The sequence below is a fragment of the Eschrichtius robustus genome, chromosome 14, assembly GCF_028021215.1.
Source record: "Eschrichtius robustus isolate mEscRob2 chromosome 14, mEscRob2.pri, whole genome shotgun sequence".
NCBI classification, from domain to species: Eukaryota; Metazoa; Chordata; class Mammalia; order Artiodactyla; family Eschrichtiidae; genus Eschrichtius; species Eschrichtius robustus.
Genome location: NC_090837.1, coordinates 87575928 through 87600250, shown reverse-complemented (window position 1 = coordinate 87600250; position 24323 = coordinate 87575928). Strand labels below are relative to the sequence as shown.

The following is a 24323-nucleotide window of genomic DNA, read 5'->3' as shown; positions in this document are numbered from 1 at the left end:
ATGGGTAAACAAAATGTGGTTTATCCAGATGATGCAATACTGTTTGTCAGTAGAAAGTAACCAACTACTGATATCCCAACTGCTTCGACGAGTCTCAAAAACGCAGTGCTGAGCAAAAGAAGCTAGACACAGAAAAAGGACACACTACATGAATCCATTTGAATGAAACTCTAGAAAGGACAAATCTACCCTGGAGTGATTGAAGGCACATCAGCAGTTGCCTGGGCAGGAGTTGTATAGGGGCAATTGACTGGGAAGCTGAACAAGGGAACCTTGGAGGATAACACATATGTTCCGTATCTTGGGTGTGATGGTGTTTTCATGAGTGTACACATTTATCAAAACTCATCGAGTTCTAGGCTTAACATGAGTGCAATTTATTTTATGATCACATTTATTTCACAACATCAAAATGCTTATGAAACTGACAATGGATAATCTACTGTTAGAACAGAGGACGAAAATATGGGAATCCTCTCTGCCTGGTTTATTGTTTTATTTTATTTTGCTTTGGCTTTTGAGTTTTTATGTTTTGCTAATGTGTTTCTAAATTCTCTTTTTTATGTTCAGTTTGCCACACTATCTGCTGAGAAAGAAAAAAGTAAGACATGAATTGAGTAAATTTTTGTTTTCTTTTACTCCTGTATTATAATCTACCAAAATATTAGAACTGGTGGGAGTCTCAAAATCACGAGCCCATAGCCTTTGTTGAAGAGACTGTTTCTCTCCATTAGTGCACAAAACTACAAGACACTGATTTACTTTCAGAAGAAATCAATGGAAGAGTACTAGGGAGCCTTGATTTGACTTACTATATGCGTGTCACAAACAAAAGAACATTTCAGTTGCAAGGAAAATTATAAATACACACACTATTACAGTCATTAATCATTGATTTTGATGGTAAACTTGGAATTCAAGTAAAAGGATTTTTAAAAGAATGGTCTATTTCCGTAATTTTATTAATGCTCTAACACCGGTGGTAGTGGTTGTTTTCTGCCAGGGCACTGACTGTCCTAAGGAGAAGAAAATCGGCCAAAGAAGAGGACACTGTTGGACTCATTGTGCCTGATGAGGAACAGGAAAGGGTGATTGCAGTGAAAATTTTCATAATCTGGCGCAGATGTGACAGCTAAGCCCACACTGGTGGCAGCTGCAGCCTCCGAACCTTCCTCGGTTACCACCAAGAAGGGCCTGTGCAGGAACTTGTGGGCATGCGACCCGGAGCGTGAGGACGTTCCCGCATCATAGTCAGCTTTCTGCTCGCTGAAGGCGTCCTCCATCCCCATGGCTGTCAGGACGGCCTCCAGGTCGCAACTAGCCTCCACTGCAAAGCGCGGCAAGTGCAAGTTCATATGCCTTTCTTCCATATGCCCTGGGCTAGTCCATTCTATTAATTACTTGGGAGTTATTTTATCTATAATCTATTAAGAAAAAAAAGGAGGGGAAAATGGCATGATTATCAATAAAAATTTGAAACAGGGTAACGCTAATGTATATCAGTCAGAAATCATTAGTTTGAGTAACAAAAGAAAATAGAAATTTCATTCACTCAGCTGTTATCTTTATATACCAGGCACTTGTCTTATATTTCTCTATTTAAATTATCTGTGTATGTATGAAAACTCAGTAGCATTAAATGAATTTTTAAAGGTGAGAAATAAGTCATTTCTTACTCTATCGATATATATTATTTCATTTTTGACTATTCCCCTCTAATCTTTGTCTACATATGTATTATATATAATTTCTATACTATTGTATATAAATTATATATAACTATAATATTATGATATAATTTATATTATATTAATACATAATATAATCTATATTATACAGTTGCAATCACATTGAATATCCATTTTTCTTGTTTTAATGTAAACTTTTCCACACCATTGCATATCTCTCTCTCCTAAATATCTTGCTGCTCTGAGCCCTTAAACGGCTAGTGAGCTTTCGATGGCTGCTCGGGTTGACTGGCATATGATGTGAGCAGATGAAGATATTGAAGCCTTGGTGAAATAATGGATTGGTGTAAAGAGAAGGATGGGGCTTCCCTGGTGGCACAGTGGTTGAGAATCCACCTGCCAATGCAGGGGACACGGGTTCGAGCCCTGGTCTGGGAAGATCCCACATGCCGCGGAGCAACTGGGCCCGTGAGCCACAACTACTGAGCCTGCGCGTCTGGAGCCTGTGCTCCGCAGTGAGAGGCCCACGCACCGCGATGAAGAGTGGCCCCCACTTGCCACAACTAGAGAAAGCCCTCGCACAGAAACGAAGACCCAACACAGCCAAAAGAATAATAATAATAATAAATAAATAAATAAATAAATAAAATTTTAAAAAAAGAGTAGGATGTCGTGGGAGTATTTTCTCCAGTGGGCCAGGTATGACTGAGTTGATTTGAAAATGGGGAAAGGCCTACGAAAAACCCTCTGGGAATTTAGATGGGGACTCTTCAGAACTGGCACGTAAATGCAGCAGACATTGGCATCTTTACATATTGAGCAAGAAACATGCTTATCTTACATGTTCTTCACTGGAGTTTATACGTAGAAAGAAATGCAGAAAGAGAGAGAGAGAAAACCAGCGTTCTGTTTGTGATCAAAAACAGAACAAGTATGCCCACTCTTACTATTTCCATTCAAAACTGAACCAAAGATCCTAGCAAGTGCAATAAGGCAATTGATTGATTAATTCATTAGTTAATTAAGTTTCAAGACACTCAAAATGAAAAAACAAAATTATCATTCACAAAGGAATCAACACATACTTTATAAGAATTAAAAAGTGAGTTTAGCAAAATTGCTGAATGCATGGTCAGTAGTCCAAAAAATCAAATATTTTAATGTACTAGCAACATACAGTTAGAAATTGAAAATTTCTTAAATGTACAATTTAAAAGAATATCAAAAAGCATCTCAAACTTATTAAAAATGAAAGATGTGCTAGCCTGTATGTAGAAAAAGATCAAACGTAATATAGGAACATTAAGAAGATCTAAGCAAATAGCAGGATGTATTTTATTCATGGTTTGGAAGACTCAGTATTCTAAAGATGTCAGTTCTTCCAAAATGGATTATTACAATCTCAAATGAAATCCCAAGAGGTTTCATTTTCAAAAAATTGACCAGCTGATTCCAAATTTATATGAAATAGCAGAGGACCAAGAATAGGCAAAATATTCCTGAAGGAGGAGGAGGTAAGACCTGTTCTATCAGATGGCAAGACTTGCCATTAAATAATTAAGTGTTGTTTTGGCAAAGGGTAGGCCAGAACAAAGGCCCAGAAAAGTGTCTACTTATATGTGCACACTTGACTTTTTTAAAAAAAGTTGCTGCAGAGCAGTGGGGAAAGAGCTGAGTTTTCAATAAATGATGCTGAGTCAGCTGGATGATCGTATGGGGTAAAAATAAGTCTTAACAACTGCCTCATACCATATACAAAACATCAATTCTAAGTGAATTGCGGAACTACATGAAACACAACAAAAGTATTTACATTAATGGTAAAGATTAATAAATTGGCTACATAAAAGTTAAAAGCTTTCATTATTCAAAAAACATTATTAAAGTTAAATATACACATACCCTATGACCAGCAATTCCACCTCAGGTGTACACCCAACGGAAGTATGTGCTCACGGGTACCAAGAGGCATGTACAACCATATAAAGAAAGGATGGTACATTCACATACTGAAATACTGCATAGCAATGACAATGAATGAAATAAAGCTGCAGATAACAAATGGATGAATTTCACCAACAGCATTAAACAAGAAAATCCAAATGCAAAAGAATACATACTCTGATTCTACATAGATAAAGTTCCAAAGAAGGCAAAACTAAATTATGGTGATACAAGTCAACATACTAGTTATATTTTAAGGAGGATGAAGGAAATAATCATTGGAAAGAGACACAAGGAGGGATTAGGTGATAATAATATTTTGTTTCTTTACCTGAGTGGTGGTTTAATGGATGTTCACTTTTTGATAATTCATTGAGCTATATTTTTATATAAAATATTAAAAATAATATTTCCATATTGTGTTATTCATCACAAAAACACATTTCTTGTTAGATTTATTCATAGATATTTATTGTTTTGATATGCTTGTGAAGAAGCTCTTTGGTTTTTCCATTCATTCATTTATTCAACACATATTTTTGAGCATCTTCTCTGTGACACATACTGGTTTTGGTACTGATGTACATCAATGAATAAAACATAAAAGATCCCTTCTATCATTAAATTCACATTCTATTAGGGAGATGCATACTAAAAATAAACAAATAAGTAATAAGAAAAATCTCAAATAGAATTGAGTTTTATGAATTAAATAAAACATTGAACTTGCCAATAGTTATTACTGGGTTTTTTTGTTTTGTTTTTAATTTTGGATATCTAGCTGAACATCTTAAAGAACTTTCTTATTAGGTAAATTGTCAGCTAATTCACTTAGATTTTCCATAAAAAAATGATCATAAAGTCTCTGAATAATGGCTTGGTCTCTCTTTACCAATGTTTATTCCTCTGGTGGAAACCGTTCCTCAGAATAATTTCAAATCTCTGTGCACATAGCTCAGATCAACAAGTCTAGCAATAAGGCACCATTTGTTTTAAAAGCTGAACTTAACCAACTGAAGAGGGCACCCTTGAACCAAAAAACAGTGAGGAACCCAAATTGCCTTTGCAAAGTTACCTGTCATTTTTAGTCCAAAATCCTACACATTTTAATATGAACAGAAAAAGGTGCTCAACAAATATGTAAAACTACTTTAAGAAGAAAAGAGTGAAAATCAAAAACTTTTCAGCTGATGAAAATATTCTCCAAGAAATCAACCACGAGGCAAAAAAAAAAAAGCTACAACATAAAGCTACCTTACAAAATAAATATCATTTGTAAAGCAATTGTAAACACGATGAATGCTACAAATCATCATGTCAAAAACTCAGAATAGAAATCAACAGCAACAATAACAAAAAGGAAGATGTGTCAGGAGATCTGTCTGAACCCAAGAAAGTATAGAAATAAAATCATCTCAGTAATCAGATGAAATAACAAGTCGTCTATAGGAGAAAGTACAATAAGGAACATAGAGAAGAGAAATAAAAATAGCCTAGAGCAGGAAAACAAAGTAAAGAAGGAGTCAAAGGAACAGAGAGATTGGGTTAGAAATAGAAACCAAGCAAGTCTAAATATGTATAGTCTCTAAACACAAAAATAAAACAGTGGAGGAGAAATAATATTTAGAACTATCATCCAAGAAAGCGTTCCAAATTAAAATAAATCCTGAATCTACATATTGAAAGGGCCTACAGTGTACCTGGGAAATTGACCCTGAACAACCAAGTCTAAGGCGTATTTTAGAAAAAGGATTAGTCTTTAACATCCATCTCCCGAGGGTGTGCAGGGTCCGGGGGGAGGGGGGGTGGTGGTGTGAATCAACTCGTTATAAAGTAAAGAAAATCAGGTTGACATCAGATTTGAGAGCAACATACAAATCAGTGGAACAATATTTAAAGAAACTCAAAGTAAATCCAAGCCAAAAATCTTATATCCCAGCAAGTTCCCTTTTATGAATCAAGACCATAGAGATTATACGATATTTGTTTTTCTCTTTCTGACTTACGTCACTCTGTTTGACAGTCTCTAGGTCCATCCACGTCTCTACAGTCTAGAAAAATGGTACAGATGGACCTGTTTGCAAGGCAGAAATAGAGACACAGAGGTAGAGAACAAGCATGTGGACACCAAGGAGGGAAAGGGGGGGTGGGATGAATTGGGAGATTGGGATTGACATATATACACTAATATGTATAAAATAGATAACTAATGAGAACCTGCTGTATAGCACTGGGAACTCTACTCAGTGCTCTGTGGTGACCTAAATGGGAAGGAAATTCAGAAAAGAGGGGATATATGTATACGTATGACTGATTCACTTTGCTGTACAGCAGAAACTAACACAACGTTGTAAACAACTACAACCCAATTAAAAATAAATAAATTAATTTTTTAAAGAAGACCATAGGGAAACAGTGTTAAACAGTCAAGGGTTTCAAGAATATTATATTTGTTAGCCCTTCTTGAGATGTTTACCAGAGGATAAGCTTCATCCAAAAACAGAAAATGATTGGGGAAAATTCAGCAAAAAGCTGGTAGTAGTAAGCATGAATATATTTTATTGTAGCTCTAGGACTAAAGCAAATTCGGGGATAAGGGTGGAAAAGTAACATGTAAATACTCTAAGTTTCATATGTTCCATCAAAGCAGAAATAACACGACTCAAAATGTGGGAGAAGATGCTAGAAAAAAGTGAGAAGGTCAAATAAGTCCATTGATTATTGCCCCGGTAATAGATGAGAGTCAGAAGATATCATTTAAAAATAATAAAAACCTAAGCAAGTTAAAAAGTGTAATGTCATTATGTAATGATAAAAAGCAACATCTAAAACAAAAAAATACAAACTTTCCTAAATAACATAAGGAAAAATTCAAAAGAGAAAAAATAGTAAACAGCAAGACAAAACGATTCTAAAGTTCATATGAAAAAATAAGCAAATAAGAATACGTAGAAAAACTTTGAAAAGGAAAGCAATAAAATCTCTATAATTAAAATATTGTGATGCTGGCACATGGGTAGACAGACCAATGGAACAGGGCAAAAAGTTCATAAAAAGAAGGAAGCACATACAGAAATTTAATGTCTAATAAATGTGGTACCTCAAATTCTGGTATTGGAACAACTGGATAGCCATTTGGAAAAAGATAAAAATTGGATCCATACTTCACCTCCTACGCCAGAACAAATTCCATTTGGACCAGACATCTAAATTTTTTAAACTGAAATCTTATAGGTAATGGGGGGGAAAAATGGGTAAATTCTTTTACAACCTGGATGTGGGGCAAGCCTGAAGCAATGAAGGAAAAGATTGATCAATTCAGCTTATGAAAAAATTTTAATTTGGTTTTTGGGTTTTTTTTTTTTTTGGCCAAAGGAAAAATAGATACGATAAGTAATGTCAAAGAGAAATGACAACCCAAGAAAAAGTTTTTGCTAATTCTAACATGAAGAGTTAATTTTCCTAACTCATAAGGAGCTCTTAAACATTGTCAGCTACAAATTGGCACTCGCCATGGGCACTTGCCATCTACCTCTACGAGGATTAAATCATATGCTGCTGCAGCTGCTGACCTTCAGGGTGGAGAGCAGAAATGAGGCACTCTGTGCTCTGGGAAAAACTGGCAGAACAGGTCTTCAGATAGTTAGATATTTTCAGGAGCCAATTTTATGAGCCCAATTCTTGTATCTCCTCATTTCCAGAAAAACACTAAAATCCTTCATGGTGATGACTGCTCCTCATGACTAGCAGAAACCTTCTGCAAAAAATATGGGCTGCCTTCACCAAAATCACGTATATACTGGCCTTCACCCCTGCCTCTTTGGAGCCGTTTCTCAGAGCTATCTGAGTTGCTGTCTCCCAGGCTACAGTCCTCATTTTGCCCCAGATGAAACTTAACTCACAACCCTCACGTTGTGCTTTTTTTTTTTAAGTTGACAACATCAAGGGGAAAAAAACCTACATAAATACAGTCAAAAAATATGAATAGATATTACACAGGAAAAGATAAAAAAAGACTTAACATATGATAACAAGCTCAAGTTCATTCAAAACAAGAGATACCCAAATTAAATCTATACTAATATATCTTTTCTTGTCTATCTGTTTGGCAAAAATCCAAAGGTTTTACAGCATTCTGTGGGCATGTTTATAAGGAAACAAGCACCTACACACATTGCTAATTGGAGTGCTATGGTATAGCCGTTATGCTGTGAATTCAGCAATAGCTAACAAAGTCACATAGGCAATAATAGCATTTTGTCCCAGCAATTTTGCTCCTAGGAATTTCCTCTAAAGATAAACCTTCACAAACCCAAAATAACATGTCACTCCTTATTCCTAGATTGTTCGTTAATGTCTTTATAGTCTTTCTTTTTATCATACCTCGAATTCCTTTTTTAAGCTTTTGTCTTCCATTTTTTTAAATCTCTGCCTTTATTTTCACTCTTTTCACCTTTACAGGGGCTTAAGTATATTGTTCTCTTTTCAAATTTCTGGGGGGAAAATCTTAATTAGTGTTTTAATGGTTTCTTGTTTTCTAATAAGTGCATTAAAAGTTTTACATTTTCCTGTGAGTAGCTTTTTTTTCCTACTTGAATTGCTATGTAGAAAAAAATGTATTAAAGTTATTCACTATTTTTGTTGATTTTTCAATTTCTTCCTTTATTTGTATCTATTTGTATTTAGAAATTATACTCTTAAGTGATATCATTTTTTGTTTTTGATAAATGGCATCTTTTATCAAAGTGAAACATTTATCTTTAATCCCTATTATTGTTTTAGACTTTGATTAGGTTTTTATCTGATATTGTTCCTATTCTCACTTCCCTCCTGTTAATATTTCTCTAGTATCTCTTTTTCTCTACCTTTATTTTAATCTTATTATTGTTATTATTGTCTCCTATAAATAGTCTATAAATAAATCTTTGTATTTTTAATTCAGTATGTCTTTACTGTCCAATTTAACTCATTCACATTTCTTGGGACTAGTCATATTTGGACTTATTTGCCATCTTGTTTTATGTATTGCCATGCTTTCTTGTCTTTTCTTCTTTTTTCACATTTCTTTGAGTTGATCAAGTGTTTTTCATTCTTTTTGCCACCTCATGTTTTGGCAGTTATGCAGCCTATCCTACTTCTGCAACTGGTCATCCTTAGGTTTAACACAAATACTGAACGTAATTCCCTATTAACATGTAGGGATCATCTATTCTCCCCACCGTCCCCTGAACTATAACAAGAGGTTTTATTCCTATGCCTCTAGTTCCCTCCTCACTCCTCATCCCACCATCTCCCACCTCTCATGTTGAGATCATCTGAATCTTAATTTGTCAATTCTAATTTAGGCTTAAATAATGTTTTATTCTTTTTTTGTTCCTTTGTTGGCATCACTCCTCATATCCCACATTTTCTTCTCCAATTCATCTTTTAAATTTTTTTGGAGTAGAGCAGATATTCTTTTAGGCTAAAGTTTGCAGGTACTAAACTTAGGGTCCCTAGTCATGCCTTTACTATCACGCTTGAATAACAGTTTCTACTGGTACATATTTTCGTTTCATAATTTTTTTTCTCTCAGAACCTAAAAGTACTGCTCTGTCTTCTGGCAGAGACAAAGAGAATCCTAAACTCAATCTGATTCCTGTTCCATTTTATGAATTATATTTCTTCTAACTCACAGTGCTTCTGGAACACTTACTTTTTTCCTTGATCTTCCATAATTCTGCCACAGTGTGGAAGCATAAGTTCTCAATGGGCCCTTTCAGCCTGCATGAATTTGCTTTTAATTCTCTACATTTTCTTTTCTGATGATCTTTGAGTACATTCTCCCCTCAGCTCTCTCTGTTCCTGAAATGCTCACTGATAAATGCTGAAATTTCTTCAACTACCTTGCAGGGCTCTTAACAAAGTACTTTCTCTCTTTATCTTTTTACTCTATAGTTTTGTAGAATTCCACGGATCAAATCTGCCAACTGACTTTTCAGCTGTGTTCCTCAGTCAATTTACTGACCTTTTGTAATAACGACGTTTATTTCCAGGAACCCTAAATGAGTATTTTAATAATCCCCTGTTCTTATTTCGTATTTTTTGATGTCTCTTGTTCGACCGATTAACTCTTTTGAGGTTGTTTTTCTTTCAAGTGGTTATTTCCCCCAACCATTTGGTGATCTCGGTTATATGCTTGTCTCTCTACTTGAGACTCCTCATTAGACCGTCTACGAACGCGTTTTTGCGGCTACCACAATTTGCTTTGGCAACTTAGGAGCGGGAGAGGTTGCGTGGGCTTCCAGGCAAGGGTACTAGGAGCTCATAACCCCTGAGTGGGAACTTGTCCTCCTCTTCAATATGGACAGCCTTCTGGCGGCACTGGGTTGCCTCTATGCCCAGACACACTTACTTGCTCCAGCCTGGAGGCAGAGACCTCTGTCACTCTGTGGTGTAGCACAAGGCAGGGGCAGAAAGATGCACACCTGCCCGTCTGCTCCTAGTGAAGTGCCCAATCCTGCCGCCACAATGGCTGCCTGCCTCATACTCATCCTGCTCTTTGAGTTCTCCACCCCCACTGGCCACTCTTTTTTTTTTTTTTTTTTTTTTATGTCTGAAAATGTCTTTATTTTGCCTGTTACCTTTGAATGATAGCTAGGTACAGGATTAAGTTATTTTTCTGCAGCATCTTGCTGATATTACCTCACTAACTTCTTTTTTTTTTTTTTTTTTAACATCTTTATTGAAGTATAATTGCCTTAAAATGGTGTGTTAACTTCTGCTTTATAACAAAGTGAATCAGTTATACAATATGTTCCCATTTCTCTTCCCTCTTGCATCTCCCTCCCTCCCACCCTCCCCATCCCACCCCTCTAGGTGGTCACAAAGCACCGAGCTGATCTCCCTGTGCTATGCGGCTGCTTCACACTAGTTATCTATTTTACATTTGGTAGTGTATATATGTCCATGACACTCTCTTACCCTGTCACCTCTCACCCCACCCCCTCCCCATATCCTCAAGTCCATTCTCTAGTAGGTCTGTGTCTTTATTCCCGTCTTGCCACTAGGTTCTTCATGGCCTTTTTTTTTTTTTTTCCTTAGATTCCGTATATATGTGTTAGCATACTGTATTTGTTTTTCTCTTTCTGACTTACTTCACTCTGTATGACAGACTCTAACTCCATCCACCTCATTACAAATACCTCCATTTCATTTCTTTTTATGGCTGAGTAATATTCCATTGTATATATGTGCCACATCTTCTTTATCCATTCATCTGTCGATGGACATTTAGGTTGCTTCCATGTCCTGGCTATTGTAAATAGAGCTGCAATGAACATTTTGGTACATGACTCTTTTTGACCTATGGTTTTCTCAGGGTATATGCCCAGTAGTGGGATTGCTGGGTCGTATGGTAGCTCTATTTGTAGTTTTTTCAGGAACCTCCATACTGTTCTCCATAGTGGCTGTATCAATTTACATTCCCACCAACAGTGCAAGAGTGTTCCCTTTCCTCCACACCCTCTCCAGCATTTATTGTTTCTAGATTCTTTGATGATGGCCATTCTGACCGGTGTGAGATGATATCTCATTGTAGTTTTGATTTGCATTTCTCTAATGATTAATGATGTTGAGCATTCTTTCATGTGTCTGTAGGCCATCTGTATATCTTCTTTGGAGAAATGTCTATTTAGGTCTTCTGCCCATTTTTGGATTGGGTTGTTGGTTTTTTTGTTATTGAGCTGCACGAGCTGCTTGTAAATCTTGGAGATTAATCCTTTGTCAGTTGCTTCATTTGCAAATATTTTCTCCCATTCTGAGGGTTGTCTTTTGGTCTTGTTTATGGTTTCCTTTGCTGTGCAAAAGCTTTTAAGTTTCATTAGGTCCCATTTGTTTATTTGTGTTCTTATTTCCATTTCTCTGGGAGCTGGGTCAAAAAGAATCTTGCTGTGATTTATGTCATAGAGTGTTCTGCCTATGTTTTCCTCTAAGAGTTTGATAGTGTCTGCCCTTACACTTAGGTCTTTAATCCATTTTGAGTTTATTTTTGTGCATGGTGTCAGGGAGTGTTCTAATTTCATACTTTTACATGTAGCTGTCCAATTTTCCCAGCACCACTTATTGAAGAGGCTGTCTTTTCTCCACTGTATATGCTTGCCTCCTTTATCAAAGATAAGGTGACCATATGTGTGTGGGTTTATCTCTGGGCTTTCTATCCTGTTCCATTGATCTATATTTCTGTTTTTGTGCCAGTACCAAACTGTCTTGATTACTGTAGCTTTGTAATATAGTCTGAAGTCAGGGAGCCTGATTCCCCCAGCTCCATTTTTCGTTCTCAAGATTGCTTTGGCTATTCGGGGTCTTTTGTGTTTCCATACAAATTGTGAAATTTTTTGTTCTAGTTCTGTGAAAAATGCCAGTGGTAGTTTGATAGGGATTGCATTGAATCTGTAGATTGCTTTGGGTAGTAGAGTCATTTTCACAATGTTGATTCTTCCAATCCAGGAACATGGTATATCTCTCCATCTATTTGTATCATCTTTAATTTCTTTCATCAGTGTCTTATAATTTTCTGCATACAGGTCTTTTGTCTCCTTAGGTAGGTTTATTCCTAGATATTTTATTCCTTTTGTTGCAATGGTAAATGGGAGTGTTTTCTTAATTTCACTTTCAGATTTTTCGTCATTAGTGTATAGAAATGCAAGAGATTTCTGTGCATTTATTTTGTATCCTGCTACTTTACCAAATTCATTGATTAGCTCTAGGAGTTTTCTGGTAGCATCTTTAGGATTCTCTATGTATAGTATCATGTCATCTGCAAATAGTGACAGCTTTACTTCTTCTTTTCCGATTTGGATTCCTTTTATTTCTTTGTCTTCTCTGATTGCTGTGGCTAACACTTCCAAAACTATGTTGAATAATAGTGGTGAGAGTGGGCAATCTTGTCTTGTTCCTGATCTTAGTGGAAATGGTTTCAGTTTTTCACCATTGAGGACAATGTTGGCTGGGGGTTTGTCATATATGGCCTTTATTATGTTGAGGAAAGTTCCCTCTATGCCTACTTTCTGCAGGGCTTTTATCATAAATGGGTGTTGAATTTTGTCGAAAGCTTTCTCTGCACCTATTGAGATGATCATATGGTTTTTCTCCTTCAATTTGTTAATATGGTGTATCACATTGATTGATTTGCGTATATTGAAGAATCCTTGCATTCCTGGGATAAACCCCGCTTGATCATGGTGTATGATCCTTTTAATGTGCTGTTGGATTCTGTTTGCTAGTATTTTGTTGAGGATTTTTGCATCTATGTTCATCAGTGATATTGGCCTGTAGTTTTCTTTCTTTGTGACATCTTTGTCTGGTTTTGGCATCAGGGTGATGGTGGCCTCACAGAATGACTTTGGGAGTGTTCCTCCCTCTGCAATGTTTTGGAAGAGTTTGAGAAGGATAGGTGTTAGCTCTTCTCTAAATGTTTGATAGAATTCACCTGTGAAGCCATCTGGTCCTGGGCTTTTGTTTGTTGGAAGGTTTTTAATCACAGTTTCAATTTCAGTGCTTGTGATTGGTCTGTTCATATTTTCTATTTCTTCCTGGTTCAGTCTCGGCAGTTTGTGCATTTCTAAGAATCTGTCCATTTCTTCCAGGTTGTCCATTTTATTGGCATAGAGTTGCTTGTAGTAATCTCTCATGATCTTTTGTATTTCTGCAATGTCAGTGGTTACTTCTCCTTTTTCATTTCTAATTCTATTGATCTGAGTCTTCTCCCTTTTTCTCTTGATGAGTCTGGCTAATGGTTTATCAATTTTGTTTATCTTCTCAAAGAACCAGCTTTTAGTTTCATTGATTTTTGCTATTGTTTCCTTCATTTCTTTTTCATTTATTTCTGACCTGATCTTTATAATTTCTTTCCTTCTGCTGGCTTTAGGGTTTTTTGTTCTTCTTTCGCTAATTGCTTTAGGTGCAACGTTAGGTTGTTTATTCGAGATGTTTCCTGTTTCTTGAGGTAGGCTTGTATTGCTATAAACTTCCCTCTTAGCACTGCTTTTGCTGCGTCCCATAGGTTTTGGGTCGTCGTATCTCCATTGTCATTTGTTTCTAGGTATTTTTTGATTTCCCCTTTGATTTCTTCAGTAATCACTTCGTTATTAAGTAGTGTATTGTGTAGCCTCCATGTGTTTGTATTTTTTACAGATCTTTTCCTGTAATTGATATCTAGTCTCATAGCGTTGTGGTCGGAAAAGATACTTGATACAATTTCAATTTTCTTAAATTTACCAAGGCTTGATTTGTGACCCAAGATATGATCTATCCTGGAGAATGTTCCATGAGCACTTGAGAAAAATGTGTATTCTGTTGTTTTTGGGTGGAATGTCCTATAAATATCAATTAAGTCCATCTTGTTTAATGTATCATTTAAAGCTTGTGTTTCCTTATTTATTTTCATTTTGGATGATCTGTCCATTGGTGAAAGTGGGGTGTTAAAGTCCCCTACTATGATTGTGTTGCTGTCGATTTCCCCTTTTATGGCTGTTAGTATTTGCCTTATGTATTGAGGTGCTCCTATGTTGGGTGCATAAATATTTACAATTGTTATAGCTTCCTCTTGGATCGATCCCTTGATCATTATATAGTGTCCTTCTTTGTCTCTTGTAATAGTCTTTATTTTAAAGTCTATTTTGTCTGATATGAGAATTGCTACTCCAGCTTTCTTTTGATTTCCATTTGCATGGAATATCTTTTTCCATCCCCTCACTTTCAGTCTGTATGTGTCTCTAGGTCTGAAGTGGGTCTCTTGTAGACAGCATATATATGGGTCTTGTTTTTGTATCCATTCAGCCAGCCTGTGTCTTTTGGTGGGAACATTTAATCTATTTACATTCAAGGTAATTATCGATATGTATGTTCCTATTCCCATTTTCTTAAATGTTTTGGGTTTGTTATTGTAGGTGTTTTCCTTCTCTTGTGTTTCTAGCCCAGAGACGTTCCTTTAGCATTTGTTGTAAAGCTGGTTTGGTGGTGCTGAACTCTCTCAGCTTTTGCTTGTCTGTAAAGGTTTTAATTTCTCCATCGAATCTGAATGAGATCCTTGCTGGGTAGAGTAATCTTGGTTGTAGGTTTTTCTCCTTCATCACTTTAAGTATATCCTGCCACTCCCTTCTGGCTTGCAGAGTTTCTGCTGAAAGATCAGATGTTAACCTTATGGGGATTCCCTTGTGTGTTATTTGTTGTTTTTCCCTTGCTGCCTTTAATATGTTTTCCTTATATTTAACTTTTGACAGTTTGATTAATATGTGTCTTGGCGTGTTTCTCCTTGGGTTTATCCTGTATGGGACTCTCTGTGCTTCCAGGACTTGATTAACTATTTTCTTTCCCATATTAGGGAAGTTTTCAACTATAATCTCTTCAAATATTTTCTCAGTCCCTTTCTTTTTCTCTTCTTCTTCTGGGACCCCTATAATTCGAATGTTGGTGTGTTTAATGTTGTCCCAGAGGTCTCTGAGACTGTCCTCAGTTCTTTTCATTCTTTTTTCTTTATCCTGCTCTGTAGTAGTTATTTCCACCATTTTATCTTCCAGGTCACTTATCCTTTCTTCTGCCTCAGTTATTCTGCTATTGATCCCATGTAGAGTATTTTTAATTTCATTTATTGTGTTTTTCATCATTGCTTGGTTCCTCTTTAGTTCTTCTACGTCCTTGTTAAATGTTTCTTGCATTTTGTCTATTCTATTTCCAAGATTTTGGATCATCCTTACTATCATTATTCTGAATCCTTTTTCAGGTAGACTACCTATTTCCTCTTCATTTGTTAAGTCTAGTGTGCTTTGACCCTGCTCCTTCATCTGCTGTGTGTTTTTCTGTCGTCTCATTTTGCTTATCTTACTGTGTTTGGGGTCTCCTTTTCACAGACTGCAGGTTCGTAGTTCCCGTTGTTTTTGGTATCTGTCCCCAGTGGCTAAGGTTGGTTCAGTGGGTTGTGTAGGCTTCCTGGTGGAGGGAACTAGTGCCTGAGCTCTGGTGGATGAGGCTGGATCTCGTCTTTCTGGTGGGCACATCCACGTCTGGTGGTGTATTTTGGGGTGTCTGTGGCCTTATTATGATTTTAGGCAGCCTCTCTGCCAATGGATGGGGCTGTGTTCCTGTCTTGCTAGTTGTTTGGCATAGGGTGTTCAGCACTGTAGCTTGCTGGTCATTGAGTGATGCTGGGTCTTGATGTTGAGATGGAGATCTCTGAGAGATTTTTGCCGTTTGGTATTACGTGGAGCTGGGAGGTCTCTTGTGGACCAGTGTCCTGAAGTTGGCTCTCCCACCTCAGAGGCACGGCCCTGATGCCTGGCTGGAGCACCAAGAGCCTTTCGTCCACACGGCTCAGAGTAAAAGGGAGAAAAAATAGAAAGAAAGAAAGAAAGAAAGAGGCTATAATATCGTGAAGTAAAATAAAGCTATTGTAAAGCAAAGCTATACAGACAAAATCTCACCCAGAAGCATATACATATACACTCACCAAAAAAAGGAAAAGGGGAAAAATTAATATATCCTGCTCCCAAAGTCCACCTCCTGAATTTGGGATGATTCGTTGTCTATTCAGGTATTCAACAGATGCAGGCACATCAAGTTGTTTGTGGAGTTTTAATCCTCTGCTTCTGAGGCTGCTGGGAGAGATTTCCCCTTCTCTTCCCTGTTCGCACAGCTCCTGGGGTTCAGCTTTGGATTTGGACCCGCCTCTGCGTGTAGGTCACCTGAGGGCATCTATTCCCTGCCCAGACAGAACGGGGTTAAAGGAGCCGCTGCTTCGGGGGCGCTGGCTCACTCAGGCCGTGGGGAGGGAGGGGTACAGAGGAGGCGGGGCGAGCCTGCGGCGTCAGAGGCCGGCGTGACGTTGCACCAGCCTGAGGCGCGCAGTGCGTTCTCCCGGGGAATTTGTCCGGGGATCACGGGACCCTGGCAGTGGCGGGCTGCACCAGCTCCCGGGAGGGGCGGTGTGGAGAGTGACCTGTGCTCACACACAGGCTTTTTGGAGGCGGCAGCAGCAGCCCCAGCGTCTCACACCCATCTCTGGGGTCCGCGCTGATCGCCGCGGCTCGCGCCCTTCTCCGGAGTTCGTTTAGGCGGCGCTCTGAATCCCCTCTCCTCGCGCACCAGGAAACAAAGAGGGAAGAAAAAGTCTCTTGCCTCTTCAGCAGCTGCAGACTTTTTCCCGGGCTCCCTCCCGGCTAGCTGTGGTGCACTAACCCCTTCAGGCTGTGTTCACGCCGCCAGCCCCAGTCCTCTCCCTGCGATCCGACCGAAGCCCGAGCCTCAGTTCCCAGCCCCGCCCGCCCCGGCGGGGGAGCAGAGAAGCCTCTCGGGCTGGAGAGTGCTGGTCGGCACCGCTCCTCCGTGCGGGAACCTCTCCGCTTTGCCCTCCGCACCCCTGTGGCTGCGCTCTCCTCCGTGGCTCCGAAGCTTCCCCCCTCTGCCACCCGCAGTCTCTGCCCACGAAGGGGCTTCCTAGTGCGTGGAAATCTTTCCTCCTTCACAGCTCCCTCCCACTGGTGCAGGTGCCGTCCTTATTCTTTTGTCTCTGTTATTTCTTTTTCCTTTTGCCCTACCCAAGTGCGGGGGGAGTTTCTTGCCTTTTTGGAGGTCGGATGTTTTCTGCCAGCGTTCAGTGGGTGTTCTGTAGGAGCAGTTCCACGTGTAGATGTATTTCTACTGTATCTGTGGGAAGGAAGGTGATCTCCGCGTCTTACTCTTCCGCCATCTTCCGTTACTCCCAGATTTTCTTTAATGCAGTTTAATATCCCCAAGGCTAGAGCATGTCTCATTCAAGAACGAACCCAATAAAATTAAACCACCCCTAGTCCTGGGTGGAGTGAAAGTAGAGGTGAGAGTGGGAGTGATGGGGGAAGGACCCTCTTACTCATCCCCAAGGGGGATCCAATTCAGGGCACTGTCACTGAGAGAATTTCTTGATTATATCACTGTGGATCGAATTGTCATCAGACTTCTTATGTCATGATTGATCTTTCAAAGTGTAGATCCTGCCACCTGATTTTATTATAATCTCCTCGAGAAAAAAAACTACTGTGTAAACTTCCTATCTCAAGCATTCATCACAGCAGATTTAATATGCTTACGTATAAACGAAAATGCATATATATGTACTAGCCATTATATAAATCCTATTTTGTAGGGACTTTCACATGCCCTCTCTCATTCCATCTTACATCAACCATGAGAAATAAGGTATTGTTATCCCTTCTTTATAGAAGAATAAACTACAGCCCATGAGATGTGAGGTCACACAGCCAAAAAGTAGCAAGACTGGCTGAGATCAATCCAGGGTCCTTCCCACTCTTGGCCCAGCCCTGGGCTCCTTCTGCAAGAACACAGCCCTGCAGCAGACTGGAAAAGCCCATGCTATCAGGCAATGGTCCATCTTCAGTATGCATCCTTTTCCACCTCAAAATACCATGTCATCATGTACTTGAATGCACGCCTCAGCCTTAAGATGAGAAGACTCTTCCACCTCAAGGAGATTTACACTCAAATCCCATAGTAATAGATGATGCTGACATTAACTACACTTGAAGGATGCTGGGAAAGTAACTAACTAAGAAGAAACTAGATATTCATGCCTTGGTATGAATTTTTTTAGTGAACCAGTTTTCCTTTTGGCAAATGAATGGAACCTTGAAGGAAGGGCAATTTTTGTGCACTGTTGAAGAAGTAAGGAGAAATAATTTTGGAGTTTGGGTGCCTCCCCCAAGGAAAGGGCAGACAGGGCAGTTTCATATTAAAAAATGATTCCATTTATGTTGAACTCAAATTTCCACCACTTAACACCATCATTCCTTCACTAAGAAAACACCTATAAATGTAGTGAAAAGTTGATAAGAATTAGGATTTTATTATTTCCATTTCCCTCTGAATAACTAGATTATCTTCACCATTTTTCTACTGACCCTTTTTAAAAAATGGAAATAGTTGACATCCTGCTGGCATTGTGCTTGGCTGAAAGGCATCTCACCTTCATGATGGAGCAAAGGACCAGAAATAAACCATAGCATCTAAGCATTTTAACTGTGACACGTGCAAAACAAGCTTTGGACCCAATCCACACATGTGAGCATCTGGTCCCAACAGACTAACAATCTGAAAAGCTGGGCTGACTTTTTTCTTTTAAATGGAAAACAATACCACCTCCATTGTGTTGGGTTATTTCTTACCTTGGGATTGAGATTCCACCCAGAAGTTAATCTCTTACCTGGATTTTTCAGTGTCTTTCTGGAAAACAACCTTTTCAGTCGTCGTGTGTAAAATTGAATCACGCCATCTGAGTATTCCTGATAAATTGGAATAAATGGAAATAGTGAAATAAAATCATACTTACACTAATAGTTAGGAGTGAGGCAGTCATGAGAAGCCTAATGAGAAAGAAGTGTCTAGTCATTTACACTGGGTGCATGTGGTCTCTATGTATCCCCAATCTTAATTAGCCAGAGACATTTCAGTGGCTGTAGTGATAATTTAGGGTATAAAATGCTTATTCGTGGAGCAGTCCATCGTTAAAACGACACAAACCTTTCTTACCAGATTTGGACGTTCCATTTGTGGAGACATCACAAGACAAATAGCAAGTAACTTTAGAGACTTCGCTGTAAAATGCTTTATTTTTTTAAGTATTAGAACCCTGCTTAATGGTACAGAGTTTCTATTTACAGTGACGAACAATTTTGGAAATAGATAGGGTGATCATTACACAACATGAATGTAATTAATACCACTGAACTGTATACTTAGAAAAGGTTAAAATGACAATTTTTATGTTATAGATATTTTACCACGATTTTAAAAAATTTTAATGTAATATACCAAAACCATTGCTGTGTGCATTTTTAATAAGTGAGTTGTATGTTATATGAATTTATACTTCAATAAAGCTAGTTTTAAAAAAAAAAAAAGCATATAAAATCTCGTTTCCATTTTAAGAGAATATACTAATTTTGGTCAAAGTACGCTACCCCCGTCATTTTTCTTTTTTTTTTGGCCATGCGGTGTGGCATGTGGGATATTTCCCCAAGCAGGGCTCGAACCGGGCCACCATCAGGGACGTCCCCCTCCTCCCCCGCCCCTCACTAAGCCAGCCCTAACCCTCTGTATCCCACCTTTGCCATTGGTCAAGCCCCCTCGTGTATGCTAAGTATGCTAAGTATGTGCTAAGTATGCTATGTGGCTCCCTCTTATTGCTAAGTATGTGGCTCCCTCTAGTGGCGAGAGAGGAAACTGAAGCCCAGGGTCGGCGGCATCTTGCTCTAGGTATAAAGCCTTTAGCCACAGAGACAAGACTTGCGTCTTTTGGCTCCAAACGGAGTCTCCTTCGGCTACGCCGCTCGTCTTCTTAAATGAGTACAATTTCATAGGCAGGTGGCCTGATCGTGGCACAAAAGACGACTTTAGAGAAGTGCCTTGAGAGGGGAGGGAGGGACTAACGGGAAGAGGAGCCACATCAAGTGCATCTACCAGGCACCTTGATTGGGAAAGACTGTCAAGGTCAGAGAGAACACCGTTACCAAACCCAAACGTGCTCCGAAGAGGGTCACGTGACCCTCTTTCCCCTGCCCTATTCCACTCAGGGGACCTTCTAAAGTGTTCAAGTTGAAAACTGGGAGGAGGGCAACAGAAGGCGTGGGAGAGAAAGAGGTGGGTCCTGGGCATCCCGTCATCACATCCTCCTGTCAGAGGTTTGTGTTCTAGACAGCAGGTGAGTAATCCAGCTCCTCGCTGATTTTTAAGTAGTAAGTTATATGGTAGCTTTAATCACCGGTCATGCCTAACTCACCGGACGGATTGGGAATTCCTGCTCTCCTTAAAGCCTGTTGGCAATACTCAGGCTGTAATCAGCTTTGATCCTGACTAATTTGGAAAGAAGCTGCCCGAAGTAGCACCTGAGCAGTCCACTCTCATCCTTTTAAGACTTGGCCTAATAATAGAAGAAATAAAACGTGATCTTACGACAAGAGTTAAAGCAGGTTGTCATTTCACTTGGTTACCACGTGGGCGAGCAAGCTGAGAAGAAGAGAGGGATGGATGGAGGGTGAGACGTGGTCCCCATCCTGGCTCCCACGTTGGGATCAAGATCATTCAGGAAATATATATCTGGGGGCTCCCCAATGCACACTATATTTTAGATCAGTGTGCCTTGTTTTTCTCTGTATTCAAAAAGATTCAAGAAAGAGATAATCTCTCCACCCTCTTTTTAAACTTCCTAACATCGAGGGATAGATATATAACCTGGAGAATACCTTTACTGCTCCTGGTATAAGACAATCCATAAAAGCCTTGTGTGTCAGTACAGATTTCAGCATGAAATAAAATAGGCAAAAGTGGAGAGAGAGAGTAAGGGGTCACTGCTCCCCCTTCTCACGGCCCTTCATCCTCAACCATGCTCCATCCTGGGGACCCGTGACCTGTAAACGTAGGTGAGTCCTGAGCCTATGAGCTAAGTTTCTTTATCCTGAGCAGAAGATACTAGATCATACTCTTTAGGAAACTAGCTTACGGACAAGCAGTTATAAGACGCATAATCAGAAAGGAATTGTGGGTCGTTTGGGATTATTACTATGGATATTGCTGTTGAGGACAGCCAGGACCTAATGCTGGGGGTTAAGAACCATGACCCAGTATAGGACAGCCCAGAGGAGATGTTTGTAAGGGGGGGCAGGAGTTCTTGGTGGCTCTCACCTGCAGAGCCAGAGACCCTGTCCTTTCTTTCTGCCCTTCCAGAGAGCTGTCAGCACGCCCTTCTTGTTTTTCTCCTTTCAGACAGGGACCCGGTTCTTTGCTTTCCTTTCGGGAAGCTTCGTTGAAGTGTACTACCTGCGTGAGAATGGTATGGGGTCTTTCAGACACTACAAATGGCAGGAAGTCTGAACAGCTTCAGAAACATTTTTATCATGTGGCAATGACAATGATTACAGAGTCAAACAAAACACTCAACAACAGTTTAAAGAAAGGTGCATGTTTCCTTTGACTAGGGCTGTGAGGTGGAATGGAGAGGAAGTAAGTGGAATGCTACTCCCCTGGGACTGCATTTAAGAAAGAATATAACCAAACTAAAAGAATATCAAGGCAGCCAGAGCCACACATGGCTATGAACCAGCCTGAATTGACTGTGAGTGTAAAATACACATCGGATTTTGAAGACTTAGTATGAAAAAAAAACAACATAAAATATCTCATTTAAATGTTTTAACTTAATTACATGTTGATGTGATAATATTTTGGAGCTACTGGGTTAAATAATATATATTATTAACATTAGCCGCACCTATTTTTACTTCCTTAGTATAGCTACTAAAATATTTTTAATTACATATGTGGCTCAAATTATATTTGTGTTAGACTGTGCTGATCTAGAGTTTCAAATCAATCAAGCAAAAGACAAGTTATCCAGAGCTTTGCAGAAAGATGGAAGACAAGGGGGGGCCTCTGGCACCACTCAGGCTAGGTCTACTGGCAGGTGACACCCAAGTGCCTACATCTGAAACCTGGCCTGCAGGATGCCAACCACAGTCTAGTCAAGTTTAGCTAATGGAATAACACATCAAATCAAAGTAAATGAATAAAGTAGAATGATCCTAAACACATTCTGCCTCAATCCAATAATTCACTTCTCCATATTAAGGACCACGGCTGTGTTCATACTTAACTTCTGCTCTCTGGGCTAGATCCAGGGAAGTGTAAAACCAGCCTCAGGAGCCTGTGGTTTACTGGGGAGTTGTTCTTGTCACTTTCATTCATTCATTCTGCAAATTTGTATTGGGTCGCGCTATAAGCCAAGCTCTGTTCTAGGACAAAAAGTCCTGCCCTCCGGGCGATTACATTCTAGTGGGGGAGGCATAGAAAAACTATGTCGTTTTTCATAGTAATTAATTACTGCATGTGGCATGTTAGAAGGTGGAAAATGCCACGTGGGGAAAGCAGCTAGGATAAGAAGGAATCTTACAATGTTGGGGGCCAGGATGCAGCCTTGGATTGAGAAATCAAAGTAAACCTCACTGGGAAGGTAAACCCTGATCAAAGTCCTGAAGGAGAAAGTAAGTTATAGATCAGTTACCTGGGGGAAGAACCATCAACAGGCAAAGGGAATGGAACACGGGCCCTAAAACAGGAGTGGGTGTGGATTTCCCAAGAGAGGAGGAGGGGGCAGTGTGGCTGGAGTGAGGGGAGGGGAGGGAGAGACAGAGTCACCAGGTAATCTGGAACTCAGATCCCCACTTCTCACGGGCCGTTGAAAGGACTTGGGCTTCTATCATTAGGGAAATGGGAAGTCCGGGTTTTGAGTTGATGGGAAACAGGATCTGACTTCTGTTTAAAGGATCTTTCTGGCACCTGGGTGGAGAACACTGTCAGTGGAAGCAGGGCCGCCCATTAGGAAGCGTATCCAGGTTAGAAGGGGCAGACCTCAGGGAGGTCGTGGGAAGTGCCAGAGTCCTGGATATATTTCAAAAGAAAAGCCAACAGGCCTTTCTCACAAAGTTGGTGTGAAGTGAGAGAGAAAGAAAGAAGTCAAGGAGGACACCAGGATCTTTAGCCGCTGGATGCACAACTGGTGCTTAACACATTTTTATGTAATGGAATGAGTGAGAGAGAAAACACATGCACATATTAAAAATTACTGGCAATATTGGTATCAATAACTATAGAGAGAAAAAAACACCAGACATGCAGGCAGAGACAGAGCAATGATGAGAACAGCTGTCCGACTGGTGAGGTGGGGGAGGGGGGGCGTCCTAAAGGAGGTGGAGGCTTAACTGAGCCTGGAAGGATGGTTGGATTGAAGAGGAAGCAGGGCAAGGAGATAAATGAAGGCTCCAGGGCGGACCCGGCTCCCAGCAAGCCCAGGGCGCCGTGGACAGCCAGGCCTGCCAACGAAGGATTGGGGTCTGACTCTGAGCGTGGACCTGGACCACTGGATCCGCACCTGGTCGATCTGACGTGCACTGTCACTTCTGGCCCCCACGCGGACCATGCCAAGGGCAGCAGAGAGGCTCAGAGGACAGAAGAAGATGTTCTTATGATAATCATCTTTGCTGAGCTTTCAGAAAAGATCAAAGCAAAATTTGGTATTTGCTGCAATGAGAGAGTCCATTGTGAATCTGATGACAGTCTAAAGCAAAGAAACAGAACGAGAGAGAGAAAATGATGATCAGAGCACAGTAGGTAAACAGTTCTCATTTTTAATTTTTTTCTAATTTTTTTTAAATTTATTTATTTTTGGCTGCGTTGGGTCTTCGTTGCTGCGCGCGGGCTTCTCATTGCAGTGGCTTCTCTTGTTGCGGAGCATGGGCTCTAGAGTGCAGCCTCAGTAGTTGTAGTGCATGGGCTTCGTTGCTCTGCGGCATGTGGGATCTTCCCGGACCAGGGCTCGAACCCGTGTCCCCTGCATTGGCAGGCGGATTCTTAACCACTGCGCCACCAGGGAAGCCCCAGTTCTCATTTTAAATACCTGAGATGCAAGCATATGCAATCAGTCAATATGTTATTAAAAACTGGAATACTAAGGTCACCATCCTTCTGGTATTTAGACAGAGATGTTGATAGTGATATTGATTCAGATCGAGATCTATTTTCATTTAGTGGCGTGAATCAGTTTCCTAGGGCTGCCATAATAAATTATTACAAACTGGGAGTCTTAAACAACAAAAATGGATTTCCCCACAGTTT

The 24323-nt window shown here is 39.8% G+C and overlaps 1 protein-coding gene across 1 annotated transcript; it reads right to left on the bottom strand.

Moving 5' to 3' along the window:
- Window positions 1-1016: 1016 nt before the first annotated feature.
- On the bottom strand, window positions 1017-23748 carry SERPINB12 (serpin family B member 12). Its single transcript, XM_068562471.1, is given in 7 exon segments — window positions 1017-1424; window positions 15311-15333; window positions 18824-18913; window positions 18916-18940; window positions 20437-20577; window positions 21339-21473; window positions 23581-23748. Coding segments are annotated over 7 exon segments (990 nt in total).
- Between the last annotated feature and the right edge of the window lie 575 nt (window positions 23749-24323).